This window comes from Python bivittatus, unplaced genomic scaffold (assembly GCF_059951505.1).
Source record: "Python bivittatus isolate LINGU-HERP-01145 unplaced genomic scaffold, Pbiv_v1 ctg000160_np1212, whole genome shotgun sequence".
Classification (NCBI taxonomy): Eukaryota; Metazoa; Chordata; class Lepidosauria; order Squamata; family Pythonidae; genus Python; species Python bivittatus.
In genome coordinates this window covers 1583804-1603438 of record NW_028277076.1, presented here as the reverse complement: position 1 = coordinate 1603438, position 19635 = coordinate 1583804, and the positions used below count along the sequence as shown (strand labels likewise).

Below are 19635 nucleotides of genomic sequence, written 5' to 3'. Positions count from 1 at the left end.
ACGCTGTCTTGGAATGAAAATCCTATCAGTCTTCCCCACTGGCCGTGGATTCCAACAATCCCCAGAAGTCTAAAGGGGATTGAAAATCTGTTCCACTTTGCAAAATTGGAAATTTTATCACAGGCCAGAGGACCCATGGGGAGGGGGGAGAATTAGTGAGTCTTGGAGGACAGAAATGAAACTGCAGGACCAAGGTTTGGGCTAGATGAAGAAGTCCCGTTTAGACTGAGATCTTGCCTTCAGCGAATCCACTTCATTTTTCCCAGCATGAGGCTTTGAACCTCATTCTTAATGAAACCTGATTGTTCTTGTTCTTTTGTTTTAAGTGTCGCTCAAGTACTTCACTATGTTGAGAATGCCAGCAAAGTTGCTTACGAGTCTGAGTTCTTAAAAAGTATTACAGTGTGTTAAAATGAAGGATCTGGAAGCCACCGTTCCGCAAGGAAAAAAAACCACTCTGTGTTTCACATCTCCCCACTGTGTGATTCTGCTTCTTGGACAGGGCGTGTTGGACACTGGGAAAAAGTTGTCTGATGACAACACAATTGGAAAAGAGGAAATCCAGCAGCGATTGGCTCAGTTTGTGGAACACTGGCAAGAGCTGAAGCGCCTGGCAGCTGCACGGTAAGGCCCAGATGTTGCGGCCTTCAGGCCTCCTTGAGCTAGGAATCAAATCATCCCATGGCAGAATTTGAAAAGACAAGAAGCAGTAAAGGAAGGACCAGGGAGCCTCACGGCCTTTGAAAACACCTGAAGCAAAGAAGGAGAGAAAAGGGGAGGCAATGCCTTCTTTTTGAGATACGGAACGAAGATGTGCAGGACAGCCCTTAATTTTTCCTGCGTTGTTCTGTTCCAGCGGTCAGCGGCTAGAGGAATCTCTTGAATATCAACAGTTTGTGGCAAATGTGGAAGAAGAGGAGGCCTGGATTAACGAGAAGATGACTCTTGTGGCCAGCGAGGACTACGGAGATACACTTGCAGCTATACAGGTGAGCAAGAAATGCCAGGTTTGTTGGAGCAACCCCAGATCAACAGTGGAGTGGTGGGATTGTTGACTTGGGGTAAGGAGGACCTCAGTTCAAACAGAGACTTGATCCCAGAGCTGACAGTTTTGTTGTTACGGGGGTAAAATGAAGAGAGATTTTCATGTAAGCCGGCTTGAACTCTCAGAGAGGAGGCAAAAGGCATAAATGCAGTGAATGGATATATGAAAAGCTTACAATTCCATCTCGCCCTTCCCCAAGACATTCAGGGCTGCCTAGCTGGTTTTCTCTCCAGGCTGCAGCCCTGCGTGGTAGACGACACACTGTTCACTCTGGGCGGCATTGTCTCCCATTACTCAATGCTGGATGTCCAGTCTCGCCAACTTCCTTTCTTTGCAGGGCCTGCTGAAGAAACACGAAGCGTTTGAGACCGATTTCACCGTGCACAAGGACCGAGTGAATGACGTATGTGCCAACGGCGAGGACCTGATCAAGAAGGTGAGAAGAACTCAACAGCCCCTTTACGTGCTCACCATCCCTTGGGGTTTGGGTTCCAAGACAAGGAGAAGTCGCTTGTGGCCAGAAGCTTCCCACTTCCTCTCCTCCTGCCAAGTCACGTGGAGCAGAGTGGCTTTTTCCTTGCCCGTCTCTTTCCACACTCTGTGCCAAATCCAGCAGATTTTTTTTTTTTTTTTTGGATCAGGCACCACATGTCTTTCACTTTCCTTACTGGGTAAAGAATTTCCACCAGGCTGGAAATCAACCAGTTTGCCACAAGTAACGGGCCCTGTTTCTCCTCCTTTTCCCCCAGAACAATCACCACGAGGAGAACATCACTGCCAAGATGAAGAGCCTGAAGGGCAAGGTGTCTGACCTGGAGAGGGCAGCGTCTCAGAGGAAGGCCAAATTAGATGAAAACTCCGCCTTCCTCCAGTTCAACTGGAAAGCCGACGTGGTGGAGTCCTGGATAGGTACGAGCTGCTCCGCTACAGAAGCGAGGGACAGGCCTGGGAGAGGGGTGGGAACAGTTGAAAACCTGATGAAAGGAAGATGCGTCCTGGCAGATTCTCTCAACGCCAGCTACAGTTCGCCATCGTATTAGGAAAACCCAAGTCTGCAGAGAAATGAAAGAGTTTGGGTTTTTTACTGATATGTAAGTGGGGATGTGAAAACAGGGCCTGTGTGTGCATCTCCTAGGTGAGAAAGAGAACAGCCTCAAGACGGACGACTATGGACGAGACCTCTCTTCTGTGCAGACCCTTCTCACCAAACAGGTGTGTGGCAGCGGAGGGAGGGGTATTTGGCTCAAGGGCACATCAAGGCTGTAACAAGTCAGGTTTGTTTCCGTGCACCAAGCCTTACCTTCCCTCTCCTCACATCCTAGGAAACCTTTGATGCTGGTCTCCATGCCTTCCAGCAAGAAGGAATCGCCAACATCACGGCCCTGAAAGACCAGCTGCTGGCCGCCAAACACATCCAGTCCAAAGCTATCGAGGCTCGCCACGCCTCGCTCATGAAGCGCTGGAACCAGCTGCTGGCCAACTCTGCAGCCCGGAAGAAGAAACTCCTGGAGGCCCAGGAACATTTCAGAAAGGTGCGGGCCACCTTTGGGGACGCCCAAATCAACCCTTCAGCCCTCCCAATCTCTCTTTCGCTGCATCGGGCAAAAGGCTTGGGAGATCAAATTCAGGGAACAGGGAGCAAAGTAGGCCAGCGTATCTGGCAGGTTGGGGGCTACCATGGGGGCCTCAGCTGTGTGAAGTGAAGAGCTGTTGTACGCTTTGAGACCAGGGAAAAAGCTTTCAGCAAGTCTTGAAGTGTTTCTTCTTCCATAGCCTGGCATGGAACAACTGGGTCCTTAGTTTGTTCGCCTCTGATCCTTAATGAACGTTTGGGGGTTGCCTTCTTCTGTAGGTGGAGGACCTCTTCCTGACCTTTGCTAAGAAAGCCTCAGCTTTCAACAGCTGGTTTGAGAACGCTGAAGAGGACCTGACCGACCCTGTCCGCTGCAACTCGCTGGAAGAGATCAAGGCCCTGCGGGAAGCTCATGACGCCTTCCGCTCCTCGCTCAGCTCTGCCCAGGCCGACTTCAACCAGCTGGCTGAGCTGGACCGCCAGATCAAGAGCTTCCGCGTGGCCTCCAACCCTTACACCTGGTTCACGATGGAAGCCCTGGAGGAGACCTGGAGGAACTTGCAGAAAATAATCAAGGTAATTCTCTGTTCCTGATCTCTTTTGGGGAGAGGGAACTCCCCTCACCCTCAGATGGTCTCCTCGGCCTGTCTAGGAGAGACCTTTCCTTCAGAAATCTCCCAGTGGCTCCACTGTCCTTTTTCAGGAACGTGAATTAGAACTCCAGAAGGAGCAGCGCAGGCAAGAGGAAAATGACAAGCTGCGGCAGGAGTTTGCTCAGCACGCCAACGCTTTCCACCAGTGGATTCAGGAGACCAGGTGCTGCCTTCCAGGGCTTCCAGTCATGGCTTGTGGAATTAATCAGCTGGGTTTGCCTTAAACCAGGAATGACAGGCTTCAGTGACTGGTTCACACAACACGCTAAGCCAAAGGAGCCACCTTGTGGCTCAGTGTAATGTTTTCATGCATGACTGGGTGTTCCTCAGCCTCTGCTGGAAGCCCCTTCTTATTTTCTTAAGGGAGAGGACTGAGAGAGGTTTGCTGATAGCTTTTCTTCTAAAGGTGAAACTTCTTCCTTAGCCATTTGGTGGTCATCTTCAGAACTTCCAAAATGATTAGGGATGCCTTTGAAAAAACATCTCCCTAATTTAGATTCCACATGTGTTTGTGGAATGGATATCCAATAATGATACATTATTTGGAGGGGTGGCATGTGCTTGGAAATTGGGGGTGAGATCAAAGTCCCAAATTTAATTAAGAAGTTGCTGAATTGTAAACAGTCTCTCCTTTTACTAACATCTATTCTCCTCATTGTCTTCCTCTCTGCTCTCCCGTTCCGTATTTCCTCCCGTGATGCCACGATTGAACGGTCACACTCTACAGAACCTACCTGCTCGATGGGTTAGTATAAATTTCCCTTTTTCAATTGCTCTTGTTTCTTGGTGCCACTGCTGTGCTTGAGGCAGCTGTGTTATCAGAGTCCATCTGGTTTGGGCATCGATGTCTGGATTCTGCCTGAGGCCTCGTCAAGCATTTGGGAATAGTTCACAGGCCCTGAGAAACAGACCTCAAGGTCCTGACTCTCCATCTCCCCTCTCTGCACATGTACATACACAAGCTTTTTTGTCCACAGTAGTGTAGTGGTGTTTTCTGTTTGTTCCTTGTTGACCTGTCATAATACGCTCAGCTCAGACTAGCCTGGTGGAGCTTCCTCCCTCCATTATATACCACTTGATGAACTGAGGACCTCTATTTCCTCAGCGGACACTTGACTCCCTGCCTGTTAGTACAATTCAAATCAGAGTGGACACCTTGAGGAGTAACCCACGCTGAGCAAAACCCTCAGACCTGTCCTCTTTTTTGAATTGCTAGTTGGCAACATCACCTGATTTCAGAGTTCATTTTCTGTGTCTCAGTCGTCCTGACCAGTTTGCTTCCCTGTCTACTACAGGGTGGTGGGTTTGACTCTTAAGTTGTTTACTTTTTTTTTTTTTGCCCCAGTGGAAATAAAGGAACCATGGTTTCCTGTGTGTGTTTTTTTAAACTTAGTGTTGATCTTGGACAAGCATTATAGGCCATGATCCCAGTCTAAGCATCCCCAGGGTCTGTTAATCAACCCAGTGCCTGATCGATTCAGTGGAGTCACTGGAATGGAGTCTGTTGCTTGGAGGATCAGGTTGCCAGGTAGTTTCATCTAGTAAAGAGACGGATAAGAGCTCTGCCAGCGTTTCCAGCTGTCAGTTACAACAGAAGGAAGAAGGTGTTACTGAATCATTCGTTACATCTTGTCCCCTGTGTCCGTCATGCCTGTTCCCAAGTTTCTTTCTGTTTGGGGGAATGGCTTTGAGTCTGAAGAGGGCTAGGTTTCCTCTCTCTCTCCCAAAAGCTCAGCTAGGCTAGACAAGGACCTGAGAGTGCCAGCCTTCCCAGGTAGACCAAACAGAAAACACAACCAGATGAGCTAATTCTACTTTATTGTAAGGCTACATTAACAGAATCTTGCAAGGCTGAAAGTGCACAATTTTCTCCCCGTCTCCTTTACACCCTGAGAAATCAGGGAGGGTCTCTTCTGAGCCTCTTCCCCCACCCGCTATCCAGCTGCGGGCTATGCCGTCTCTTATCTGACCGTTCCCTAGGCAGCATCTCTGGGCCCCATCTCCCAAGGTCATTCCCACATAGATTACAGAGACGGTGGGTGAGGAGCGATGGAAAACCTCCCCTGGCCTTACATCTTCCACCTAGACCCCCTGATACGAGACGTTTAGCCTAGAGGTGCGAGTGGGGCCTTTGGGTAGGAGCCGTTGAAGGGGCAGGGGGTGTCTCAGGGTGGCAAAGGAGGACCCATAACTGAGTGAACCCAGAGGGAAAGACCAGAGTGGATCTGGAAGGGCTGTGCCTGAGAGGCTTTGGGGTACCCAAGAGGGGCCTCTGAGCAAGTGACGGGGGAGGAACAGGGTGGCTCTGATCCCAAACCCCTTTTTCTGCCTTCTCTCCCCTGGAGATGTTGCACGTCTCATTTTCCTCCTTGTGTGTCTGTGGCGTAAGCTCAGCCACAGCAGACGAGGCAGAAACAGCCCCCCTCCTTGCCCGGCTCAGCTCCTGACCCTCCTGACCATGGGTTGGCGCATGCTCCCTTGCACTGTGTGTGCGTGTCTGCCCCCCATGTTTCCCCTCCCCTCTTTTGGAATTTCACACAGTTTCTTTTCTTTGCATAGCATAGCGTACCGCCGTGTCGTTCGCGTCTATCAGTATGAAGTTGGGGATGATCTGTCTGGAAGGTTTTTCTTCTTTTCTTACCTCGCTGTGTTTTTCTTTCGTTTCCCTTTTTCCTTTTTTTTTTTTAACCGCGCACTCCTAATTCCAAAGGCTCACTTTCCTTTTAACTAACCTATCACTACCGTGAGATGCTTTTGGCGGGGAGAAAGGCGGGTGGGGTTACAGGTTATTTTTGCCCGTTCGCCCACTGTGTGCTGCCCAGAAATACGCCACGTAACTGCTTTTTGACCTCTTACCAACCACACTGATTGTGAAGCTTAACCCTTTGCGAGCGAGACTCACCTATAAAATTTAGCATCCGTTCTGGAACCCAGAGGAATTTTGCGGCTGGAAAGTCTGCCCCCAGGTTGTAGAAGGGGCAGATACGGTTGGGGTGAGCATGCCAACTCATTTCCCCACCCAGATCCTCCGGTTTCACAGGGGCACAAAGAAAGTGAAGCTCGCCCACACAGTAGCCGAGACGTGTTTTTGCACACCAAGTGTCCGTTGGGATCTTCCACCGCAAATGTTTCCGGGCAGGGGCTCTAAGCAAAAATAGAACTAATACTTGCTGCCCTGCGACATAAGAGCGGTCTGTTTGCCAAGTTAATGCTTTGGGATTTAATCTGGATTTTGAGAGTCCCCGCTCCCAATTTTGGCTTTTGTTAATTTCCAAAGTTTAAAACCAAGCCATGTGTTTACTAGTCATTTGTGGGGGGGGAAGAACAAAGCATCCTTAAATTACAGTTGAGCCTCACGGAACCCTCCTTAGAGTAACAGGAAGATGGGTCTTTTTGGATCACTTTAAAGACAGCTCTGACCAGCTACGCCTTTGATGCCAAGGCATTTTTTTCTCCGCTTGAAAGGCTCTTGCCACATGAGCAGGAAGCGTTCAAACCGAGCCAGTCATTTGTGCAAAGGTCTTCCACGCCTGTTTCGCTGTGCAAAGCCTCGCTCGAGTTTGTGCCCCTCATTGGCCAAGCCATGCTCATCTCAAGCAATCACTCGCGGCTTGTGTGTGTTGGGCCCGGATGGACGGCTGAGGACGCATTGCAAGGAGATACCCCCCTTTCCTTGAGACCCTCAAGAAATTAGCGCTTTTTGGAGTTTGCATGATTTTCTTTTTCCTTAACGTGGTTTGTGAAATGGGGCTTGAAATTAACCGTCCAAAGTTTCTTCACCCAGCAGGCTGGGAACTTGGTCTTGAAAATGACCTTTTCTGTGTTTATTGAATAGCCTGCTCAAACATCAAACATTCATTCATATAGAAACGTACAGAAGAATCTTCGGAAATAATTAGAAAGGAGAAATTGGTTGTGTCGCTCTCAATGCAAGATCGACTTTCTAGATTGTGTAGTGCCTTTGTCGGCATGGATGCACGCACACCATCTAGCGTGTAATCAGCGACAGCTGCTCATAAGGTCTTCACTGTCCCCCAAGATGATTTTCCAAAGGTGATAAACATCTTAAATTATCCTGGGAAAAATATTATGGAGGGTGGAGTGTGTGGACGTGTGTTTGCTCTTTTTTTTTGGTCTCATGTTTTCTTGTTTTATTTTATTTTATTTTTTTTTACATTTTGTAAACTGCCCAGAGTTGCTGGGAGTTGGATGGCATAAATTAGATAGATAGATAGATAGATAGATAGATAGATAGATAGATAGATAGATAGATAGATAGATAGGGTGAGTGGGTGAGTCTGTGTGTGTGTGTATCTTCAAGGCAGCCTTGATTCCTGGCGACTGCCTGGACAGTCCCTGAAAGTTTTTGGAAGTGGTTTGCCATTGCCTCCTTCCTAGGGCTGAGAGAGAGGGACTGGCCCAAGGTCACCCAGCTGGCTTCGTGCCCAAGGCAGGACTAGAACTCGCAATCTTCCCGTTTCTAGGCTGGTGCCTGCAACCCTTATACCAAGCTGGTTCTCAGTGTATCAATGCCTTAATTTAAATAAAAAAGATTTGTGCACAATCCATCGTTAGGCAAGAGTGTTAATTCTGAGCCCCATTTCTTTGACTGGTTGAGGCCCTCTTCTCATGCCAAATCTTTGTTTAGGTCTTGCATGGTGGAAGAATCGGGAACTCTGGAATCACAGCTGGAAGCAACTAAGGTATGCATTTTCCCCCACCCCGCCTCCCCCAGGGATGAAACCAAATATTGGGGAAGATTCATGTCAAGGTTGAGATTGTTTCAAGCAAGAGTGACAGGGGAGATCACCTGGAATTTGCTTCCTAATTTTGTTCCAAGGGATTCAGTGAGTTCCAAAGCGTTTGGTGTGCCCTGAGGAAAAGCTAAACGTATTTTTTCCCCACAGAGCAGGTGTTGGGTATATGAAGTTTCTTTTAAGTTTGGTTCAGATTCGTTTTTTGCAGTTTGTAGGCAGGAGTGGCTCGCAGCTGTCGGGGATGATAGGATGTTCCCTTCGGCTGCAGTCAGGCCTTTGCACCCGTTCCCATTTGGGGGCGCCTTGCTGGGCGCACGGGCTCATGGATGGCTCTGCCTCTTCCCTGTAGCGCAAGCACCAGGAGATCCGGGCCATGAGGAGCCAGCTGAAGAAGATCGAGGACCTGGGAGCCGCCATGGAGGAAGCGTTGATCCTGGACAACAAGTACACGGAGCATAGCACGGTGGGGCTGGCGCAGCAGTGGGACCAGCTCGACCAGCTCGGCATGAGAATGCAGCACAACCTGGAGCAGCAGATACAGGCCAGGTGGGGCAGACACCCTGAGATGGGGGCAAGGCGGTGCAGGGGGGGGCAGCTGCAGGTATCTGTCAAGCTTTCTTAAGTTTCTGACAGTTCCTTAGATATTCTAACTCCATTCCAGGTTCCTGGCAAAACAAGACTTAAATCTGCAACGTGTGTGCCCTTTTCTTCTTCTTCTTGAGAATGCATCATAATTTTGTGTTTTGTTCCTTTACTATTTAATTTAAAAAGGGGAAAAAGTGTGTGCCCATAGAGGAAAAACATCTCTTAGGTTTTCCTCCAGCAAACTAAAAAACGGTTTCAAACCGCAGCGATGATATTCATGCAACTTGCTAAGCCGAAGAGTCAGAAACTCTTCCCGGGGGGCCGCTTTGGGAGTGAGGAGCATCCCCGTGAGGCGTTTCTGATGCCCACCTGGCAGATGAGAAGTTGGAGGGAAACTCTCTTTGTGCTGTTTTAGTGCCAACGTCACACTAAACACAAACCTGTTCGTTTTTTCAGAAACACCACTGGAGTCACCGAAGAAGCTCTCAAAGAATTCAGCATGATGTTTAAGTGAGTTGCAGGGGTGCTGGGGTGGCCGTTCTGGCCGACCAACATTCTTCTGGGTGCCAAACTCCTCTGTCCTATTTTAAGCTGGAGTTTAAACATAATGAGCTCCTTTGCATTCGTTCTAGGCACTTCGACAAGGATAAATCTGGCCGCCTGAACCACCAAGAATTTAAATCCTGCCTGCGCTCCCTTGGTTACGATTTGCCAATGGTGGAGGAGGGAGAACCCGACCCAGAATTCGAGGCGATTCTTGACACGGTTGATCCCAACCGGTAAGAGCGTTCAGGATACCCTTTTTGTTTTTCACCCCAAAGAGCTCTGTGGGCTTTCCTGCAGACGACTCTCACTTGGCTGCTCCAGCGTCTTCTGTCCCTGGTCACCTCCAATGCTTTTCTTCTTCTGGCAGGGACGGACACGTCTCCCTGCAAGAGTACATGGCCTTCATGATCAGCCGGGAGACGGAGAACGTGAAGTCCAGCGAGGAAATAGAAAGTGCTTTCCGCGCCCTCAGCTCGGAGGGCAAGCCTTACGTGACCAAGGAAGAACTCTACCAAGTAAGGGCTTGTTCATTTCAACTGCCATGAAAGCTGCTTTGGGTCTGTAACGTCTTAAGTGCCCCACAATTTTCCTTAGGCAGAGTCACAAGCCCACCCTACCAGCAGCAGCTACAAACACGGGTGTTTGCCAGTATAGAACAATATTACCGTTGCACTCCAGGAACTTAGTGTGCTTTCTGCCCCTTTAACAGTAACGTAATTTTACAATTTGCTAGAAACCCCACGTAATGCAGGTAACGTTGTAGCCTACCGCTGGCACAGAGTCTGGAGGGACCCCCCCACAGAAGTTAGGAAAGAAAACCTGGATAAGGAGGAGTTTTTTAAAAAGCTGTAGCAGGAACATGTCCCTCAGCGGAGACCCTACCCATTTCTGATGCTCTCAACTCCGTAACAGTGTTGTTTGGGTGCCTGTGTTCCTTCATCCCGCTTAAGAGGCCTGACGTTTTCTAGCCTTTGAATTAGTCATGCAGGGAGGAAAGAGCAACTGTTGTCTGAATTCAGACTCCTTGCCCCAAAACGCTTCTGTCGCCCTTCGGCCCTTCGGCCCCCTTTCTGCAGCCCTCACGGTGCCCCTCTCTCTTGCCTTTCAGAATCTGACCCGGGAACAGGCAGACTACTGCATCTCTCACATGAAGCCGTACATGGACAGCAAAGGCCGAGAACTTCCCTCTGCCTACGACTACATTGAATTTACACGTTCCCTCTTTGTGAATTGATAGCCGGCGCTCACCCCCGGAATTCCGAGAATGCGCTCGCGTCTTTGGCCTCTTAGCTTTCTGCATGTCTCCCCTCTTGTGCTTGAAAATAATCCACATTGCCTTCCCAGTGTAACCTTAAAAACGCTTCGCTTAAGCCTCTGTCCGTAGCAAAAGGAACAAAAACATGTCACGGTGTGCTCGAATAAAAGTTACTGGTCCAAATGAACCCCACAAAGATGTATTCGTGTCTCTGGAGCGGATAGTTGAGAAACCCCCATCAGGAAAACGCCGTTCCCTTGCCCAAGCCACCCACTCTCACGGAAGGTTAGTCACAGTGGTGCTTTATTACTTATTTGTAATCATTTCCATCACGCTGTGACACGCTGCTGCCGTGGGGGGATTGGAATAGCTGGCAGCTAGCAAAGGGACCTCCTCACCCCGCCTAAGCATCTGTACGTTAAGAAACACCAATGCATATCAGTCTGTGACCTCGTTTGCTAACTGGTCAAGGTGGCTCATCTCTCGCGGGCCCTCTTCGGTGAAATCTGAACTCAGCTGCCAGACCTTCACTGTTCCGCTGCCATCGCCAGCGGCAAGAAGCTGAGGCTGCCGGGGGTTGAACTCCAAGCAGTAGATGGGGGACTGGTTGGACGTCTGCCTGATTGAAACCGAGGGCTTCTGTGAGCTCTTTGCAAAATCAAACAGCTGCACTTCCCCTGGAAAACAGACCCAAAGTGAAACATGGCGTGTTTCCAATGACGTGCTTCACAGCCCGGCCCCGTAGAGGCCAGTGTGAACCCAGCTCAGCTTTCCCCAAGCCAGGCCTCCCGCCGGCGTGTGAATTTCAGCCTCCTTAGTTGGGACTCTGGGAGGAGAAAGCGGATTAGCGCTGCCAGGAATCCCCGTCTCCTTTCTCCTTCTCCAATAACTCAGTGCTGGTACCAAAATTTAAAATTAGTTGCAGGGTTGCAAAAGAATGAAATTAGGTAAATAGAGTCACTGAAAAGTGGGAATGGTCCCAGCCTGTAGGGTTTCTCTGCTAGTAAGAAAAATTGTGGGTTAAATACCAAAGTCACTAGCCCGCTAGCCTTCAGGTTTACTTGGATGAGGTGAGCCATCTGCCAGCCTGCAGGCAGAACCATGGCCAGACCCACATGTGGCTTCCTTGCTTGGGCAAATCCTACCCCCCTCCCAGTAGCCAAAGCAAACGAACCTTCCCCTGAAGCGGCTCCAAACACCAAGGGCCGTACCGGCGACCACCTCACGCTGAAAATGTATTTCTTCGACAACTGGAGGGAGAGAAGAGGGCGAGCTTGCAGCATAGAGTGTAAATGAACGTGCCCGTCAGTCCCTCCGCTCAAAAACAGATTCCTTGGGGAGAAAAAAAACAAGGAACTTGGGGTAAGGAAATCCAAAACCCCAAGAGAGAGCAGCATTTTCAGCTCGCTGCCATCATTTGCGCTCAACTGGAATTCCATAATGCATAAGGCAGCTCCTTAGTCATTGCTCAGACTCCGCTGAAATATAAGCACACATTAAAAGAACTAAGGTGAAACCGATCGTTTTTGCAGCCCAGAATCATCAGCCTAACGGTCTTTAATCAAGAGAAATCTTGCGCCATGGCTGCGTTTGAGCCAGAAGTTCAAGTCTATGGTTGAAAACAGAATTCTTTCCCCCTCATTCAAAAAGACACCTGTACAAGTAGGTTTAGTTTTGCCCCTTCTGCTGGGAAGGCAGGGCAGAAACCCCAAGCCAGGGCTACCTACCGCTTTAAGCCACCACATGTGGTTGGATTACTACAACACAGTAAACTATAACCCCCAGTTTACAAACCACTATGGGTGCGGCCGCACGTCAGGCGAACCCAAGATCATACGATAATGACGTGTAGTGTGCAAACCTGGTCAGACACAGAAATACACCCAACGCTGTGGTGTGGGTTCCTCCAAATCGTTTAGTGCTCCAGATGCTGCAGCCGCTGGGAGTGCCGGCAGCAGTCAGGGCTTACCTGTGGAAAGGGGAGCAGCTGACACTGTAGATGGGTCCTCCGTGAAGGGAGAAGATGAACTGGGCAGGGGCCCTGAGTGGGACGGAGCTGCCCTTCTGCAAGAGGGCGACCGTTTCCGCCGCGGTCGAGCACTTCATCAAATAGCCGCCCTCCGTGCCGCTGATGAAGACGCTGGGCTCGAAGTGGGAAAAGGAGAGAGACGTCACGCCCACCGCCATGTCTCCTCGATAATGCTGGGGGGGGTCGAGAGGGGAGAAGAGAAAAAGCCGCGCATCACTGCAGCGAAAGCATAACCCTGGAAAAGGCACAAAGGAAGCCAAGAGGGATCTGGCTCTGGACTCTCACATCTCTTCTCCACTTTATCAACTTGAAATGCATACCGTCCCGCAGTGCATGACTGTATCACCCACAACTCCATTCCAGAGCCTCCCACAGGCCTCCTACTGGATCTTGGGGAAGATCAACAGTCCCACAAGACAGAAATCCATGTCTGATAGTGCTCCTGTTTTTGGGGCGAGGGGGAACTCAGTGGAACCTTTCTGCGTAAGAAGCCACCTCTGCAGACATATACCCCGCAAAGCCAAGCGACCAGCAGGGCTTGTCTAGTGCTACAGCATGTCTCCTCCGCTGGTCCCCCTGCCTTGCAGTTCACAACAGAGATCCTCCGCCATATTCGCCCAGTGCTGTTTATACTATGCTGGGCTGTGGAGGTTCTTTCAATCAGGATACTTCTAACCCACCTTCTTGAGCTTTGTGCTCCTGGGAATCTGCTGCTGGACCAAGGCAAAACCGCTGGCAGGGCGGAGAAGGCCGTCTCGCTCTTCCTGCCATACTAGGATCTTCCCGTCTGTGGAGACACTCAGGACACGAAAGGTGTGGGCCTGCCTGGAGTCTCGGAGCCAGCCGACCTGAGGCCCAAAGGAGCGATCAGAGAGGGTCTGACCCCAGGAACTCGCAAGAGACCCGGGGCTACAGCCCCTTCCCACTGTTTCCCTTCGTACCTCGTAAACAGGATCGGTGTGAGTGTCATCGGTCATTCCCGTTCTCCAGATCAAAGGGTCTTCCTGCCTGCTGGTGTCCCATATCAAGACCTCTCCATTGAACAGGCCTCCTGAGAAGATACAAGAAACAATTTGTACGCTGGCAGGAAGTTCGGTGAAAGTGTTTGGCCATTTCTCGGCAGAAAACCCAAGCTACATGCCAGAAGGAAGGTGAGAGGAGGAGGAACAGATTTTATTTCAAAAAAGCCACGAGGCTCTGGGGCAAAGCTGTCAGCACACTGGGCAGAGGCAGCACATGGGGTTAGAGTTGTGGGAATTAATTACCCACTATTTTCCTAATCAAAACCATCCCATCAGGTCCAGGAGAGAAAATGCATGTATGACAGACGTTAAAGATCATCATATTCCCCACATGACACATAGAGTGGCTTGCAGAAATCACCATTTAATTTTCTGGTTAGGCAGGATAACCCAGAAGTGCTTTCCAAACCACGCATGGAACCTGAATTATGCGCAGCTGCTAAGTTCAGTCCAGAAAGCGTGCCTCCAGTCCTCCTCAATCCCTGCGGCTGCCCCAGAGAAAGGCAGAGCTGGAAACAGGAGGTCGAAAGCACAGAAGAGGAGCACTTGCCAGCGATGAGCGAAGGCTGCTGCGGGTGAAAAGCGAGACACATGATGGCGCTGGGGACCTCCACCACAAGGTCTGGCCGGTGGGGATTCAGCGCTCGGCGGTCGAGATTCCAAGTGCAGAGGAAGGATTTTTCGGAGCTCCAGTCTCCGTCATCCAGCCTGGAAGGAAGGAGAGGACAGGTGCGGCTGAAAGATAAGAGGGAGGCTGCCACCGGTTGTGAGAGGACCGCTCGTCTCACCTGCTCACCTGCCATAGGAACAAGCAAGGACGGCCCCCGTGGCATTCCAGGAGACGCCGGTGACCTGCAGGTTGCGCTCCTGGGCTTCTGGGTACGACAGGCTGTGCACACAAGAGACCTGCAAGGAAGCGGGAGGCTGAGGGGAGCCTGGCAGAGGCCCCTGCCGCTTAAGAGGGGACGGGAAAAGCAGGCGGGGGTCAGCCCCCACTAGGCGGGCCAGACCAGGAAATCCGCTCCACTGGAAGGAGACAGGCTCTGATAACAGCGTCTTGCCCATCTGACTGTGCTGGACCCCCTCCCCTTCTTCTACTCATGTGAATCAGGGAGGGGGTCTGCCCAGGCCACTTCCAAACATCATCTCGTTTCTGGAAAGCCTGGAAAGGCTTCGGCCCCTTGGCCCAGATCCTGCCTGTCTCCGCCTGACTCCCTGCAGAAGACGAGGGGCCTCCCCAGGATGGGGGAGCCCCCAAGGCCAGCAGCAGGCCGTTCTCCTTCGCAGGACTGTGTGGTGGGAGGGTGGCCCCCCGCTGCAGCAGCAGGGTGGTGATCTTAGTCCGGGCAAAGCGTCCAGAGAGCACGGAAGAGGCGGCCGAGAAGCCTTTACCGTTTCGTTTGGGTCCGCCCAGTTCACTTCGAAGCCGTCGAAAGCGTGGCTCTTCCAGTTCTTGTCCAGCTCCCGGATGACCGGTTCTTCCACCCGCTGCAGGAAGGCGCGCAGCCCGACGTAGTCCACCGGCGACAGGAGGGCCAGGGGCCGGGCCGGGCCAGCCTCGGGGTCCGCCTGGACGCCGACCTCCCGGCTACGGCAGGTCTGGGCCGCCCCTTCGGCCATGGGGACAGGGCCGGTCTGGGTGCTCTTCTGCGGGAAGGAAGACAGCTGGCGGTCAGAAGTCGGGGGTCCTCTGCCTCTGGCTGAATACAAACCCCATCATCCACAGCCCCTAGTGCGGATGGCCATTCCGGCTGGGGAGCAAGGACACAGGACCCATCTCCTCTGGGGCGCGAGAGGCCTCCAACCACTTCCCTGGACGGCCTTTGTGCTAGCACAGCAGCGTGGCCCATCATCCACAGCCAAGGCGAGCCGACGGCAATGGGAAGGGTCGTCTGCGGCATTTGCAGTGCGGAAGGCCGCGATTCCACAGGGAGGCCGCCCGCCCACCAAGCAAGCCTCCCTCCGTGTACCGCCGCGTACTATGAGATTTGTAGTCCCCCCCACAACAGAGAACGGAGGGGCGGCGATCGGCATCCCGCGCGGCCCCCAGCCGGGGAGGATGGGAGCCGCGCCCCAACGCGAACGAAGGCAGGGAGGTCCCCGGGGCCGCGGCTGGGGAGGATGGGAGATGTAGCCCTGCGCCCCGGAGGGCAGGGCGGCCCCCACCTCCTCGCAGCGGGTCCCATGGTCCCTCCTCCACACCGACTCCAGGTCCAAGCCGCCGGGTGCCGCGTCCCCGAACATCCCGGGGAAAACGGCGCCGCGCGGCTCGGCGCGGCTCTCCCCGTTTCGGCGGGCCTGCCCGCGGCGGTTGCCATGGGAACGGGCTCAGGCGCCGCCCGGCGTCGTCATCACCGAGCGCCGCGGGCGAGCCCGCCAGCGCCCTCTGGCGGCGCGGCGGCCCGCTGCCGCAGAGGCGCGACGCCCCGCCCTCCCTCCTTCCGGCTCCCCGCGCGTCCTTCGGCGCCTGCGGCCGCGCTGCAACCCCTGCGGCGGTGCAACTGCGGGGGCGCCGCTGCCCGGGCCTGGCGGGGGCCCTGGAGTCGGGCCCCCCTCCGCTGCGGGCGAGCCACCCCAGTTGCCCCCACCGCGCCTGCCCCCCCTTCGGCTCTTCCTCCCGCGCAGTTTGCCATTAACCTCCCCGGAGCTGCCTTTCCTGCTCCCCGCAAGAAAATCCCGGTGCCGGATTGTGCCCCCTTCGCTATATCTAACCTAACCATGGTTTCATGCCGGTTAGCCCTCGCGCGGAGCGGCGTGCCGCGGCTGCGCTGCGACGCCCCCGGCCGCCGCTAGGTGGCAGCGGCGCCACGCCTTGCGGCGCCCTTCGCCGCGGAGCGCCCGCGCGGGCGCCTCTTGCAAACCCGGGCGCCCGCTGGGCGTCCAGCCCCCGCCCGTGCTTCGCTTGCGTTCGCACGACGCCCTTGCCCAGGTCAGCCCCCCAACTTAGCAGCTGCATTCACGCGGCCTGCGGCGCCTCGCTCCCGTGAGCCTTGATTTCCTTTGCTGGGGATGCAACCGGCTGGCCCAACCCAGCAACCCAGATTGGGTTAGTTAAAGGTGCAACGTCCTGTGCAAATTCTGGAGGTGGGCTGGGCCTTTCCGTTTTGGTTTCTGTTACTTTTATCCCGCTTTGGCCTTTTCGTGCCTTTTAAAAATGGGTTGTTTTTAGCAGAAGGCCCCCTCCAGACCCAAGCTGGGCAGCTCTATAAACGTGATTAAGTGAATCAATAAAATCACTGCGGACGCTGTTGCCTTGATGCGGAATCCGCCTCCTGATTCTAACCACCCCGTTTCTCCTTCCGCCCCACAGCCAGGCACGGCCATGGCTAATTTCCCCCAATCTCCTGGAGAATTTGAAGAGAAGCCTGGAGGAGTCGGGAAAATGGAAGTGAGTGCAAGATGGACGAGCAGAAACGGGAGGTTGCAGCTCACAGAAGTCACCGAGAGCCGGTCAAGGAGGAAGACCCTCGAAGCAGGAATGATCTGGGCTAGCGTTCAAGACCAGGAGGGCCTCCTTGACCTCATAAAGTTGGAAGAGGCCATGAAGGAAGTCTATGAAGACTTTAAGGCATTGAGGTATTACAAGGAGAAAGGTCTGGCGGGAGAAAAACTCTGCCTTCATTCCGATCAGTTTTATTACTACCCCGATAAAGACATCCTGCAGCTCACCCTAGAAACGTTAAGCGTACAGCGGAAAGAGTTGGTCCGGGGAAGTTCTCGAGACGTCGGCTCTTCCAGGCTCGCTCGCTGTGGCCGACGAGTCTCTCTCCAAGACGGAGAACGGGATTTGGGTAACAAACCAGAGAGGATCCGAAGCCTCCACGGTGCTGGAGATGTGGGGTTGTCGCTGGGGAGGCAGAAAAACAAGATGCCAGTCTCTGGAAGGAGGACAGCTTTGAGGGACCTGTTTTGCCTGTGTGGGAAAAAGAAGGAAAAATAAGGCAGTTTGCTCATGAGAAGGGTATCCAGCAAGTCAACTGTTCTATATTACCAACTAGTTCTGCATTTGTTAGTAAATACGTTGAGTTTTTTAGTGTTTCAGGGAAACGTTCTTTCTGATGATACGGCTGTTTGCAATTAACGGGCAGGATAACATGTCCCATCACTGCAGCCATTGAGAATGACGTGTTTGAGAAATACCTTTTCTTAAGCCCGGACCCAGCTTGCCTTGTTACTGCTGCAGCCTGACCTTAAACCGAGAGACTTCGTTTCCTTGATAATATTGGGGCAATTGAACTTGGAGAAATACGTACCCCGGTTTGCCGAGCGTTGTCCAGAAAGTCATCTTTAGCATTCTGGACAAAGGACCCTCAGCCTTTGCTCGGAGAGCTCCAGCAACGGGGCAGCTGACCCATTTGGTCACCCTGTTCCTCCATTGCCAGCACCTTCCACCGGTCGTTGGTTTACCCCAATTTCGTCCCTTAATCTTTGCCCCAGTTAATTTGGAGGAAGAGGGCCGGGGGGGTGATGGACTTTGCCTGGCTGGCATTTAGTGGTTTGGCCTCGGGGGCGATGCATCTTGACCTGGGCCGGACTGGAGGGGTGGGGGAGTATTAACATTTGGCGTTTGGCCCCAGGTGTCAAAGCATCGTGGCCTTGCAAGGAGAACAAATCGCCTTTTCGCTCTGCCAAATGGTGAGAAAGCTCTTTTCGAAGTCTTTCCCAGGAGAATTACTTTGAACCTCCCGGAATGCCGCCGTGGTTGGGCTGCAGAAGGCGTGTCTCAGCTTGAAACCCCCCCACTCTCCATCGCTTTTCCTCGGGCACAAGCCTAGCCGAGATACCGAGCGGTTGGCCTTAAATTGCTGCGTGAGCGGAGGTTGAGGCAGCGAAGGGACGATGGCCAAGGGATAGTCCACCCCGCATCAGGCTTGGCAGGAGTAAACTTCTGCTTGTTTTCCCCTCCGTAAGTGAAGCCGTTCTGTGGCTTGGAGGTCAATTCCCAAAGAGAAATGAGCTTTCATAACTGCACGTTTGTTGCCAGAAGCTGCAGCGTGGGGCGGGGGGAGAATGGAAGACAGATGCCCCTGGATTGCAGGCCGGGCAGTTGGCCTGGAGAGTGGCTCCCAGGGAAACCGAGGCACCCGTGCCCTGGTGAGCGAGAGCACGCCGCCTCGAGTTAGTGAGTTATGGGTGTAACCTGCAGCCTACGCTAAGCATAGACCAGCGGAGAATGGAGTCTCTGCCTTCTGCAGCCAGGGTTGACTGGTTTCGTGCCCTGATTTCTCTGCCCCCAGCCCCTTGCTCCTCTGCCTGAAGGCGCTGCTCCACAAAAGGCCCCTGGTGTGTTTGGGGGGCGGCTGAGCTCTCATTTCTCATTTGAGCTCGTGGAGAGAAGCTTTGGCTTTCCGATCGTGGGAAAAAGGGTCCTTGGGGAGTCGGGCAGAGGCTGGAATGCTGCAGAGGAGGGAAGTTTTCAGTCGGCTCTTCTTCTGGGGAAACCTCGTGGTTCCTGCAGAACTGAAAAGTCATCCTCGGCTCCCCAGATCGACCTGCCCTCCGAGTCTCCTCCTGTCCCGAGAGTCCGTCCACCGACCCAGCAGGATGACCAGGAGAGCCGGCCAACTGTTTTAAACAGCTCTTCACTTTTCACTGCAGCCCATCTCGCGGCGCTCTCCCGTGATTTGCACAGATAACTTGAAAGACTTCTTGGGCGTCGGGCAAACCTAACCTTGGGAGGCACCAGCATCTGGCGACGCGCTGCCTTTTCCTGGCAGCGGCTTTGCTCTGAATTGCTTTTAAGCTTGAATGCCGAAAGGAAAGACCCGCAGGAACTTCACTGTTTGGGGGCAGCTGCCCAGGGCTTCTCCCGGGAGGGTTAATCTGGAACCAAGAAAAGAGGTTGCTTTTCTTTCTGGGCGGCAAAGTTCACCTGGCATATAGGGGGCTGGACGATTTTCTCCTTTATGTACCCCCCAACCTCACTCAGCTAAAAGTAATCCCAAGGCAGGGATTTCTCCCACGCTCTTTGGGCCTCTCCAGGAGGGAATCGTGATCTTTTCCACCAGAAGCACAGCCACCCACTCCTTCCTCCGTGGGCTTCCGTCTTGCCCATCAGTTATCTGTGACTTTACCCTTTCCGTGCTGCTGGGGGTCCCCCCGTGCCCGTTCTGGCCCAGCCCTGCTTTGCTCAGAAAGGCCCACTCTAAAGGGAAGCGATGCCCGGCGTG

At 52.9% G+C, this 19635-nt stretch overlaps 2 protein-coding genes across 14 annotated transcripts in view; one reads left to right on the top strand and one right to left on the bottom strand.

Annotated features, from left to right (window-relative positions):
• SPTAN1 (spectrin alpha, non-erythrocytic 1) overlaps positions 1–10601 on the top strand; it is a 45521-nt gene extending 34920 nt beyond the window's left edge. For 5 of the 9 annotated variants that reach the window (XM_007433742.4, XM_088146885.1, XM_025170207.2 and 2 more), the window contains 16 exons: positions 503–624; positions 857–989; positions 1383–1481; positions 1795–1954; positions 2181–2257; positions 2368–2577; positions 2898–3194; positions 3322–3434; positions 3999–4016; positions 5831–5893; positions 7920–7974; positions 8378–8574; positions 9070–9123; positions 9246–9392; positions 9527–9674; positions 10268–10601. In XM_007433742.4, coding sequence (XP_007433804.1) covers positions 503–624; positions 857–989; positions 1383–1481; positions 1795–1954; positions 2181–2257; positions 2368–2577; positions 2898–3194; positions 3322–3434; positions 3999–4016; positions 5831–5893; positions 7920–7974; positions 8378–8574; positions 9070–9123; positions 9246–9392; positions 9527–9674; positions 10268–10393 — 2019 coding nt within the window. In that variant the 3' untranslated portion in view covers positions 10394–10601. The remainder of the gene's footprint in view (positions 1–502; positions 625–856; positions 990–1382; positions 1482–1794; positions 1955–2180; positions 2258–2367; positions 2578–2897; positions 3195–3321; positions 3435–3998; positions 4017–5830; positions 5894–7919; positions 7975–8377; positions 8575–9069; positions 9124–9245; positions 9393–9526; positions 9675–10267) is intronic. The other 4 variants (XM_025170212.2, XM_025170211.2, XM_025170210.2 and 1 more) reach the window with 1 other exon arrangement.
• A 98-nt stretch (positions 10602–10699) lies between these two features.
• Positions 10700–16350, bottom strand: DYNC2I2 (dynein 2 intermediate chain 2). Of its 5 annotated transcripts, none has more exons than XM_088146887.1 (9): positions 16183–16350; positions 14858–15112; positions 14262–14371; positions 14016–14173; positions 13385–13494; positions 13124–13291; positions 12384–12616; positions 11589–11746; positions 10700–11091 (listed from the first exon to the last, which is right to left on the bottom strand). In XM_088146887.1, exons 1-9 carry the CDS (start codon positions 16183–16185, stop codon positions 10853–10855), a joined length of 1434 nt encoding a protein of 477 aa, XP_088003013.1. In that variant the 5' UTR covers positions 16186–16350; the 3' UTR covers positions 10700–10852. The 5 variants fall into 5 exon arrangements, with proteins under 5 accessions (XP_088003013.1, XP_088003014.1, XP_088003015.1 ...); XM_088146888.1 differs by having other exon boundaries at positions 16178–16237; XM_088146889.1 differs by lacking the exon at positions 16183–16350 and adding an exon at positions 15632–15811 and having other exon boundaries at positions 10700–11033.
• Between the last annotated feature and the right edge of the window lie 3285 nt (positions 16351–19635).